Source organism: Strigops habroptila, chromosome 2, assembly GCF_004027225.2.
Source record: "Strigops habroptila isolate Jane chromosome 2, bStrHab1.2.pri, whole genome shotgun sequence".
Classification (NCBI taxonomy): Eukaryota; Metazoa; Chordata; class Aves; order Psittaciformes; family Psittacidae; genus Strigops; species Strigops habroptila.
In genome coordinates this window covers 69554156-69565255 of record NC_044278.2, presented here as the reverse complement: position 1 = coordinate 69565255, position 11100 = coordinate 69554156, and the positions used below count along the sequence as shown (strand labels likewise).

Sequence of the window (11100 nt, the reverse complement as noted above, 5' to 3'; positions counted from 1 at the left end):
GAGCAGGGGCTTGGGGGCGGCGGGGGGCCCGAGGCGGCGGGGAGGGCCGCGGGGCCGGGCGGGGGTCGGCGGCGGTGACATCCCGGTGGTGGCGGCGGCGGAGAAGGGGGGGGTGAGCGGCGTGTGTGCGACTCTCTGTGTGTGAGTGTGAGTGTGTGTGTGTGCGTGTGTGCCGCAGGGAACGGCGAGGCGAGCCTTGCCCCCCCCGTCCCCAGCCCCGTCCCTCCCCTGCTCCCCCTCCCCTCCCCTGCCCGCCCCCGGCTCAGCTCCTTTAATACACTTTGGTTCTCCGCTCGCCTTTGGACTCTGCTCTGCCTGGCTCCGGATACGGCTCCGGCGGCGGCGGCGGCGGCGGCAGCGGCGGCAGCAGCGGGCCGGTGCGGGCGCGGGCGGCGGCGGCGGAGGCGGGGGGACGCGGCGGCTGCCGGGGGGAAGCGGCGCGGAGCGGCGGCGGCCCCGCGCCGGGCCGGGCGGGCGGCGGCAGCCCGGCAGCGGCAGCGGTAGCGGGGCGGCGGCGGCGTCCCCGGAGCGGCGCGGACCATGCTTCTGGACGCCGGCCCGCAGTTCCCGGCCCTCGGCGTGGGCACCTTCGCCCGGCACCACCACTCGGCCGCGGCGGAGATGCAGGACCGGGAGCTGAGCCTGGCGGCGCAGAACAGCTTCGTGGACTCGGCGGCGGCGCACATGGGCGCCTTCAAGCTCAACGCCGGCGCCCACGACCTCTCCCCGGGGCAGAGCTCGGCGTTCACCTCGCAGGCGCCCGGCTACCCCGCCGCCGCCCTCGGCCCCCACGCTGCCCACGTCGGCTCCTACTCCGGAGCGCCCTTCAACTCCACCCGGGACTTCTTGTTTCGCAGTCGCGGCTTCGGGGACTCGTCGCCGGCCGGCGGGCAGCACGGCATCTTCGGCCCTGCGGCCGGCAGCCTGCACCACCCGCACACGGACGCTCAGAGCCACCTCCTCTTCCCGGGCATCCACGACCAGCACGGCCCCCACGCTTCCCAAAACGTCCTCAACGGGCAAATGCGCCTGGGCTTGCCGGGGGAAGTGTTCGCCCGGTCGGATCAGTACCGCCAGGTCTCCAGCCCCAGGACTGACCCGTACTCGGCGGCTCAGCTGCACAACCAGTACGGCCCCATGAATATGAATATGGGCATGAACATGGCAGCCCACCACCATCACCACCCAGGTGCCTTTTTCCGCTACATGCGGCAGCAGTGCATCAAGCAAGAGCTCATCTGCAAGTGGATCGACCCCGAGCAGCTGAACAACCCCAAAAAAAGTTGCAATAAAACTTTCAGCACCATGCACGAGTTGGTCACCCACGTCTCGGTGGAGCACGTTGGGGGACCCGAGCAGAGCAACCACGTCTGCTACTGGGAGGAGTGTCCCCGGGAAGGCAAACCCTTCAAAGCCAAATACAAACTGGTCAATCATATCCGAGTGCATACGGGAGAGAAACCCTTCCCCTGCCCCTTCCCCGGCTGCGGAAAAGTTTTCGCCAGATCAGAAAACCTCAAAATTCACAAAAGGACGCACACAGGTAATTCGGGTTCCGTTCGGCAGATTATCTCCCGTCTTTCCGTGCCTATATATATGTATAAAACCACATAGAAACTCAGACAGAGAGATGTAAAATGATGAGAGTGATAAAATAACGATCCTATTTAATATTTTTTTCCCCGCTTCATCTCACGGCCGCGTTTGTTTTGGTTTCTTCCCCACCAGAATCCCCATTCCCCTCCTCCCCGATCCCCTTCCCAGCTTTCGAGAGGATATTTTACCGATTTCTTTTAATTTGCGGGGTGAGCGGTGTAGATTCGTGCCAGTGCTTGGCGAGGTCTTCCCGCAGGAAAGCACAATTCAGCACGAAGTGAATTCTGCCATCCTCCTAAAAGACGGGAAGATGTGTATGTATATATATGTATATACACACGCACACACGTATGTATGTGTACAGATACATATACAGAAGAAACGCTTTAGATATTTGCAATGCGCAACGTCCTTGCATCTAACTTCGGCCCTTGTGAGCATGGCTCTCACGTATGGATATGGAGAAAGAAACTATACAAATACAGGCAAAATCCGTCATTAGTCCGAAATCCCGTAGGAAGTGGGAAAACGTCCCTTTTTGGTAATGCTTTCCATTAAATTTAAATGGTGTGAGCAAGGCAATAAAATTTCCTCATTTTAAAAAAAGGGGGAAAATAGTGTTTTTGAACTCTCACTCGAGGTGGTTTAAGGTGCTTTCGTAAGAGTTTGTTAAATCAGGTAATAGGGAGCGGAGGGGTTTGAGGCTCGGAAACTTCCCCCCGAATCAGGTGGAAGAGGGAGCTCAGGCTTTCCCGATGGAAAACCGCCTGAGCCGAAGGGTAACAAAACTAAACGCGTCCTCCCGCCTCATCTATTATTCATTTACTACTCGAACCGTGCCAGACTATTTCAGACAAGACGACCAAATATTATAGCCACTTCCACTCTAAATATTTACCCGGAGAAAGGTGAAAAAAAAATCCCGAGGCCTATTGTATTTCTCAAGTGCTAAGCCTGATGCGAGGTGCGAGACGAGCTTTAACAAGGTTTAAAATTTGAGAAATGTATTTGCATGAGATGCCCACACTGCCGGCATTGTGTCTGAGCGGATGTCTTTAAGAAACAATTTAGGTGCTAATGGAATTTAATGTTAAATGCTTCCCCCTCCAAAGCCGGGGGAAGGGGGGGTGTGGATGGATGTAGAGTTCTCACCTCCAAATTACTCCCCGGCATTTGGAACCCTGGCAGCAGCCGGGCGAGAGGAATCCCGATGAAAATTAAATGAAGTATTTTACAGACGTTTAGTTTTCCCAGCGGATGTGCGTTTATCTCCAATATCCACACACGAAACGATCTACCCGGCCTTAAATCTGGCGGCAACGGTTGCCGGTTTAACAGGAGAGCGAGTTTGGTACTGAGGCGAAACGGCTTCCTGATTTGATTTATTTTTGTATATGTAATTATTATTTTTAATCGCCTTTCGATCTTCAGTCTCTTTTGGGGTCGGCTGTGTGTCGGCACCGGTCGAAATAAACCCAGCAAGATGCCGAGGGTGCCTGGGGAGTGTGTGTGTTGGTAGGAAAACCAAGCGGGAGCCAGGTCAAACCCGGCCTCTCGCTCGGGGAAGTGGCTGGGCCGAGCGGCTGGGAGCGGGAGGCGAGAGAGGAGCGGGGAAAGGAGGGGTGGGGAAGCCCCGAGGAGCCGGGCGCGGGGCTGCGCGGTCTTTGCGCGGGGTCGGCTGCGCTCAGCCTCGCCGCTCTCTTGCAGGGGAGAAGCCCTTCCAGTGCGAGTTTGAAGGCTGCGACCGGCGCTTCGCCAACAGCAGCGACCGCAAGAAGCACATGCACGTCCACACCTCGGACAAGCCCTACCTGTGCAAGATGTGCGACAAGTCCTACACCCACCCCAGCTCCCTGCGGAAGCACATGAAGGTACCCGGCCCCGCAGCCGGCGGCGGGAGGCGGGAGGGCGGCAGCCCCGCACCGGGCGCCCCGTCGGGGCGGCGGGCGGCGGGCGCAGGGCCCGGGGGCGGCGGCGGGCCGGGCCGGCGGCGGGGGGAGCGGCCGGGGAGCGGCGGCGGCGGCCTCCCCATCCCCCCTCCACCGGGCCGTGTTGCCTTTGCCCCCCAGGTGCACGAATCGTCCCCACAAGGCTCCGAGTCCTCCCCGGCCGCCAGCTCCGGCTACGAGTCCTCCACCCCCCCGGGGCTGGTGTCCCCTAGCGCCGAGTCGCAGAGCACCAGCAATCTCTCCCCGGCGGCGGCGGCGGCGGCGGCAGCAGCGGCGGCAGCGGCGGCTGTGTCCGCCGTGCACCGGGGCGGCGGCGGCGGTGGCGGTGGCAGCGGCGGCGGCGGCGGCGGCCACAGCGGCCTGTCCTCCAATTTCAACGAGTGGTACGTGTAGGGCCCCACCGGACTGCTCTGCACGGCCCCGCCGCGCCCGCCCCTCCCGGCCCCGGCGGCAGCGGCGGCGGCAGCGGGCAGGAGGGAGCGAGCCCGCCGGAGACACGCCGGGAGATGCCGCCGCACCCGCTGGCAGCGAAATGAGGGCCGAGCAGGCTGGGGACGGGGGTCTTTATCTACCCATACCCCTCCCGCCTTCGCGCCTTTTTTTTTTTTTGTTGTTGTTGTTGTTGGATTTTTTTTCCCTGATTTTCTTTTTTGAGAATATTGTGAACCAGCAAAAAAAATTTGCTATAAACGTATGTCCTGAGAAACGCAAGAGAATGAGTAAATAAATAGCAGAACGGAAAGGGGAGAGAGAGGGGGAAAAAAACCAACCCCAAAAGCCACCAACTACAGCACCCAGCAAAAAGCTTCTCCAGCCAGCGGAAAGTAGCTCTCCCTCCGGAGCCTCCAGACAAAAGATCAGAGACTCCAACTGCCCCGGCCCCTGCGCCTCCCCGCCCGGAGCAGCCAGCACCCTCCCGCCCCACCAACTGTGTACATAGCGGCCCTCTCCTTCCTCCGGCGAGTAGGGAACGAAGTTTTCCTGGATTCTTGGTGTATAGAAGTTCGTCCCGTTTGTAAACCGCAGATTGGTCCCCTTCTTTTTTTTTTTTTCTTCCTTTTTTTTCTTCCTCCTCTTCCTCCCTCTCCAAAAAAGTGATGGACTTGTTTTCTTTCCTCCCGCTCCCCCTTCCCACCTCCCTCTCTCCTCCTTTTTTAGTTCCCCTCTTTAAAGAAAAAAAAAAAAAGTAACGTGGAAGAAAAAATGGTTTCTTTTTGTAATCGTGATATCTTGAATATTGTGTTCCTTTTTAAGAGGCAACTTGATTGTAAACTGCATTTCGACTATAGACTGGGGAAGAAATACCGTGCCAAAGTCTCCATTCTGTTACTCACAGACACACACACGAACAACACGAACAACGCTTGTGAATGTATTTTTCTGTTAGCTGGGTTTACATGTGATGTTTTAGTGCTTTTGCAAGTTCAATTTGTTAGTTCCTGTTCGGAAGATTGTGAGGAAAAATAAACGTCGTGCCGTTAGCTTTTCCGTAATAACACCCTTCCTCCTGTAAATACCTGTTACCATATTTATCCATTTGTAATTAAATTATGGTATTAACTTGCTACAGAGGAAACAGTATTTATAAAGAATGTTTCTTAACTATAAATATGTACAATTGTGAGCATAAACTGTTTCAGATTTTTTATTTGAAGGTTTAAGTGGTTTCATCATTTCTTGTGATATGTTTTGAGAGTAATGCATACAGAAATATAATAAAACGTGTTGAAACTGCACGACCTGATTCCTTTTTTATGCCAAGGGCCCTCTGAAACCTGCTGTAAAGCGTGTGAGGGGCTGAGAGGCGACTGCGAGACAAATAGTTTATAACAATCCGCGGGTTAGTGGAACACGAGGATTTCGTCCGTTTTGGGGCCAAAAAAAAAAAAAAAAATTAAAGTTAAATTTGGGAAGCCTCTGGGCTAAAAGAAAAGGGTGAGCGTTTCCATATCCCCCGAATGAATAGCAAGTCAGGAATCTCTTTAGGAAGAGCTTTACCCGGCAAGAGCACAGCTTCCTTCACCTTCCTCCTGACTCGGGCTTTCCCTTCCTTCCTGGTGCCCCGCGGGGTGACAAAAGCGGGGTGCTATGAGACGGAGGTGGAGGGGCAATGGCCAGGCTTTGAGCTCTGCTCAGGACTGCTTTGAGCCGTAAACCGTGTCCTTCCCGTATTTTTGGTAGCCTCCCTCCAGCCTTGGAGAGGAGAAAGTGGCGATGCCCGAGAGCTCCCATTTCCTTTCGAGCTGTTTTTTTTTTCTTTCTCAGCCCCTCTCCTTTTTTGCTAATAGCCCGGGGAGCGGTTTGGGTTGCCAGACGTCCTCAGCGAGGGACCGAGAGCCGCCGGGCGATGCCTTTTCCCCGCCGTGCTGGCCCAGCGCTGCGTTCTGCGGGCGCCGTCGGGGCCCGGCCGGTGGAACGGCCCGTTTGGGTCCGGCAGGCAGTGGCTCTCCGAGCACCCCCTCTTCGCATCGGGACACTCGAGGGGAGGGTGACAGTGGCCGGGAAAACGTGGAAAAAGTTCGGCCTCTCCAAGCAACCGAATTATGCCCTGCGAGGAGGCAGCGCCGTGACCCGGGCTCCGAGCGCCCTGCGGTGGCTGCGCTGCCTTCAGCGGCAGCTTGTGCGGGCGGAGAGAGCCCTTGGCTCCTCTCACCGGGCAGATCCCACTGCCGCCCCCCCGGGCGGGTCGTCGGTCTGAGGTTTTTGGGCTTTGTCCCCCATGTTCAAATAGCAATAGAGGTGTTCCAAGCCGCTGGAGAAGAGATATTTGGAGGGACGAGGGTACATGGGGCCCTGCTCGCTTCTGGGGTGCGGTGGGGGTTACCTACACCCAAGGAGGAGGGGAGGAGGGAAGGGAATGACCCCCCTGTCCCGCCGCTGCCAACGGAGTTTAGATGCGGATCAGAGACGGAGCTTCCTTTGCGGCCGCGCCCCTCCCAGCGCGGCCATCCCCGCACACCCGGCAGGCTCCCCGGGCAATCAAACGGCTATTAAAACCTAATTTATGTTCGGTAATAATATTACGCCAAAAAAAATTTATTAAAATCATTGGCATATGCCGCCTGCCCCTTGGAGAGATCCGTGGGAAATGCAGCTGCGAGGATCCCTCTTTGTCCTGCCGGCCTTCCCGCTGCCGAAAACCCAAACGGGGGTCCCGCTTCGGCGCCCGGCGCGTGCTACCAACCCCCGCCTGACTAAAATTCCCTCCTGGGCCCGGGGACACACAGGCAGCCCTGCCCAAGGGCGACGAAACCCGCTCCGGGGTTCCCCCGCTCCGGCCGGCGAGAAGCGCCCCGGAGCGCGGCTCCCTTTTCTCCCTCCCCTCGGAGCCGTTCTGGTTTCGGAGTGCCCCAGCTGCTGATTTCCCCTCGACCCCCGGTAGCGGGACGCGAAGAGCAGGCGGCCCCTCCCCGGCTCGAAGCGCAGGTCGCGTGGCAGCGAGGGCAGCCCCTCTGCCTCCGGCCAGCGATGCCGCTCCTCCATCCGGCCCGGGGAAGGGGACGCGGCGTTCGTGGCCGTGAGTAACCCCCCCCCACTTCCCCGTCCTCCCCGGCTGGCCCTGAACTTGACCCTGGCCTTGGCGCATCCAGCCCTCAGCCCCTCTCTGCCCGCCTCCCCCGGGCCCTGACCCCGGCCCGGCCCTGCCACGCTTAAGGGAGAGAGGTAATTCATCGGGTTCAGGGGTTGGGTTTTTTTGGGGGGGAGGGCAGCCGAGACCCGCCTCGCAGCCTTGTGCGCGGGTGGCCTGGGCTGAGGGACCGCTGGCCCCGGAATCCTCCTCTGCTCCCCTTAGTTCTCTCCCTCCTCCACCTCGTACCCCTCACCCCAATTCTCCCCACGCCAATATTCCTCCCTTTGTCTCCAACACTGAGCCTGAGATTTCCAAACCTCCCTGCCCCGGCCCTGAAGGCAACCTGGGAACCAACCTGGAGGAAGGCCGTGGGGTACCCCGGCAGCCCCGACCCTCCCTCCATGTCCAGCCGCAGCGGGCGGGTGTCTCGGCCGCCGGCCCGCACTCCCCGACGGCGCTAACCCGACGGCTCCCGGATCCCCCCGGTGCGTAGGGGGGGCACGGCGCTGCCTTCCCGCAGTCACCCCGGGCCCTACTGCGGCAGCCCCACTTGGCCGGTTCTCCTCCGGCAGTGTGACTCTTGGTTTACACCATGCAAACCAGCGTGGAGTGTGGGGTTTAATTTTTATGGTTAGTATTATTATTAATCATAAAATTCTCTCCTAACTCTGCCTGGAGACCCCCTGAAAAGACTGAGTGGTTTTCCTGGGAACTGCTCTCTCCTCAGGCGCTCCTCCCAAGCCAAAAAAACCCCAACAAACCAACAACCCAGAAATTGAGAATTGAGGCTCCGTCCACGGAGCAAGTTGTGCTCTTCCCCACGCACCCGCAATAGGGGGGCAGCTCATGCCCTGCCTCTACCTGCCCCCGCTGCCCGTACAGAGCGAAACCCGCTTTTTCACCTGGCCTGGCTGCTCTGCTGGCTTTGTGCTCCCGCCGGCGAGGGCTAAATAAACCCCAAACCCATCCCAACCTCCCACCAAACAGAGATGACAACAGCCCAAACCGAACTACTTAAAATACAAAATACATTAGGACACGTCTTGCTCGGAGCGGAGCCGCTGTCGAGCCCGACTCTGCCGCTGCCGGTACCGGTGCCGGCGGGGCTCCGCGGCGGGCGAGGGGCTGCCGCTGCCCAGGGGGGGCTGCAGACGCTCCGCTCGGCTCCGGCCAGATCTCCCCAAACCCCGAACGGCCTTTTAAGTTTTCCCCTTTGTTTTCAGAAACACTCACACGTTTTCTGCTCGCTATGAACACGTAACAGGCTCCCCCAAACCTTTCCCCGGCCACACGTGCGCGCGAGGCGTACTCCGGGCATATCGCGGTACGTGTGGTTGCCACCTCCATGCACGGTCAGGGCTTGTTTTGTTGGTGGTTTTTAATCTCGTGGGTCGGTTTTTCTCTCCCCCCTTCTTTTTTATTTCTTCCTTTTTTATTTTTCCCTTCTTTTTTTCTTACTTTAAAAAAAATAAAATTGGTTTATTTTTATTTTTTCCTTTTCCCCCGAGCCAGACGCTCGGGAAAGGAGCCACGTTTTAGCAGCAGAGCAAGTAAAAACTATTGTTCGACCCTGCAGGGCACGGTGCCCCCCACCTTCTCAAAGTGCTTTGGGGTGTCTCTCCCCACAACTTTTTTTTTTTCTTTCTATTTTTTGGGGTGAAGGGCAATCAGGCTAGAGGGTTTCTCTATCTTTAATACTTGGGTGGAAAGAAGGGCGAGAAAGGAGAGAAGGGAGAAGAGAGAAGAGATAGAAGAGAAGACAAGAGAAGAGAAGAGAAAAGAGAAGACATAGAAAGGAGAAGACATAGAAAAGAGAAGAGAAGAGGTAGAGAAGAGAAGAGATAGAGAAGAGAAGAGAAGAGAGAAGAGAAGAGAAGAGAAGAGAAGAGAAGAGAAGAGAAGAGAAGAGAAGAGAAGAGAAGAGAAGAGAAGAGAAGAGAAGAGAAGAGAAGAGAAGAGAAGAGAAGAGAAGAGAAGAGAAGAGAAGAGGAGAGGAGGAAGAGAAGAGAGAAGATGACCGGGGGAGGGAGGACCTTCTCCAGAGGTTTCATGTTTTTAATAGTACTTCAAAGTATCTGCCCCACTGCTGTCCCGAGCGGTGGAAGCGCGACACCAAATGCACCGCCGACCCCACTTCCTCGCGGGGCAGGAAACACGAGCGGGGGCCCCGCGCCCCTCGCCCGTGGCCCCAGGCGCTTTCCAGAGAGGACCCGGCAGGGCCGAGCGGCGGGACCCGGCGTGGAGCAAGCGCTTCTCCGCCGGTCCCCACGCTTGGGACCCGGCTGTTGCGTCCCGGAGGGGAGGGGATGCTCTTTTCGTGTTAAAAAGAAAATAATCGGCAACGGAAGCGAGAAGGGGGGTAGGGGGGAAGTAACTCAAGGTCCAGTAAGTGACTGAGAGGAGGGACCCGGGGTGCCTTGCTCTGGGCAGGCGGGCTTGGGCCCCCCCGACACCGCCCCGAGGGGCTCCGCGGGTTTCGTGGGGTCGCCGCGGGTGGCCACAACCGGGGCGCCCCGGAGCCCGGCCCGACCCACCGGCCGGGCGGGCGCTTGGCGGCGGAGCCTCCGCAGGAGACGCGCGTGGGTCTGGTGTGTCGCGATATAAAGCAGTTTGCGACAGGAAAGAAAGAAAAGGGGAAAAATAAAAGAGCAATATTCTTTCCAACTTCTTTTCTTCCCCCCTTCCCTTCCTCCTACAGGACTAATTCCTCTGTGTGGGCAAACAGCCCTTCTCCTTTGATTCTTAGTCACAGCCCCTAGATTAAATACGGGTTTTAATGAGAGCCGTGGCTGCGGCCGCATTAGGTGATGATCGTTCTGAAGACGAGCTGACCTGTTTTGATGAAGACGATGTGACCTGTAGGGAGAGAGGGAAAGGTCAGCCGCATGCAGTGGCCAGATTTCTGCTCCTTCCCGGCACATGCTGCTACAATATTGATCCGCGGAGAAAGATAAACATAAAAGCTAGATCCTCTGTCCTGAATACTAATGAACGCGGCTTCCAGCTTTTAATTGTTGTTGAATTCTTTTTTCCACCGTAAACATTTGCTGACCTCTGTAGGGCAATTTCCCCACAGTTTGATTTAATTTTCATTTGTTTTGTTTTCTTTAATTTTATTTTGCCTTATTTTATCCTATTTTGCTTATTTGTTTTCCAATCCCTGAACGCCTCTCCCGTTGGAGATCTCGCCGGCAAGTTACTTTCCGCAGCAGCCAAGGCGCAGCCAACCCCGCGGCTGCCGCCGCCCGCATCTCGTTTCCATGAGACGGCGCAGAGAAGGCAAACGCTGCTCAGAGGGGGAAAAGCTCTTCTGAGAGGAGATATCTCGACCTAGGATCCACCTTTTGGTTTCTGCTTCATTACTCCCTCCATTCCTTCCCAGTAGAACGCTCCAGATGACACCGGAATTGTTTTTAGGGTTGCTTATGTAATTTTATTTTATTTTATTCTCTCCTCTCCCGGACCATGCGGCGAACCCAGCAGTTAAACTGGAAGAGAGCTCTCCTTTCAAAGCCCAGTTTCCCAACTGTTCCCAGACTAGATACCCCTCCGGTGTGCAAGGAGAGATGGAGAAACGCCGCTGCATAGGGGAAGGAGCCGCTTTCCCCTCGCCGGAGCAGAGCCGCCCGGCCGGGCAGGAGGAGGGAGGGAGGCTCTCCTCAGAGGGTTTTCCCTGCGATGGCAAATGGTTAAAGATCACTTGCCATCCCGGCACCCTCTTGGCAATATTTTTGCCCTTCGAGGCGGTCAATATCATCTGTAAAGCGGGTAAAGCGGTCAATGAATCAGCTATCCCCAAATACGTGTTTCAAGTTTCTGTTGCTTCGCGGGCGACCCAGAGCAAACACCAAGTACAGGGGCAATTAACTCTATCAGGCTGACATTTAAGAAAACGAGGGCGATATTAAACTTCTAATTCCCGTCATTACAAATACTTTTCATGAAGGAAACTTCTAAAAGATCCCCCCCTCCTTTTACACTTTC

General features: G+C 57.0%; 1 protein-coding gene across 1 annotated transcript; it reads left to right on the top strand.

Annotated features, from left to right (window-relative positions):
• Positions 1-273: 273 nt before the first annotated feature.
• ZIC2 (Zic family member 2) lies at positions 274-5282 on the top strand. Its single transcript, XM_030476755.1, has 3 exons — positions 274-1543; positions 3304-3467; positions 3666-5282. The coding sequence occupies exons 1-3, from the start codon at positions 541-543 to the stop codon at positions 3936-3938; spliced, it is 1440 nt and encodes a 479-aa protein (XP_030332615.1). The 5' UTR covers positions 274-540; the 3' UTR covers positions 3939-5282.
• Positions 5283-11100: the final 5818 nt, after the last annotated feature.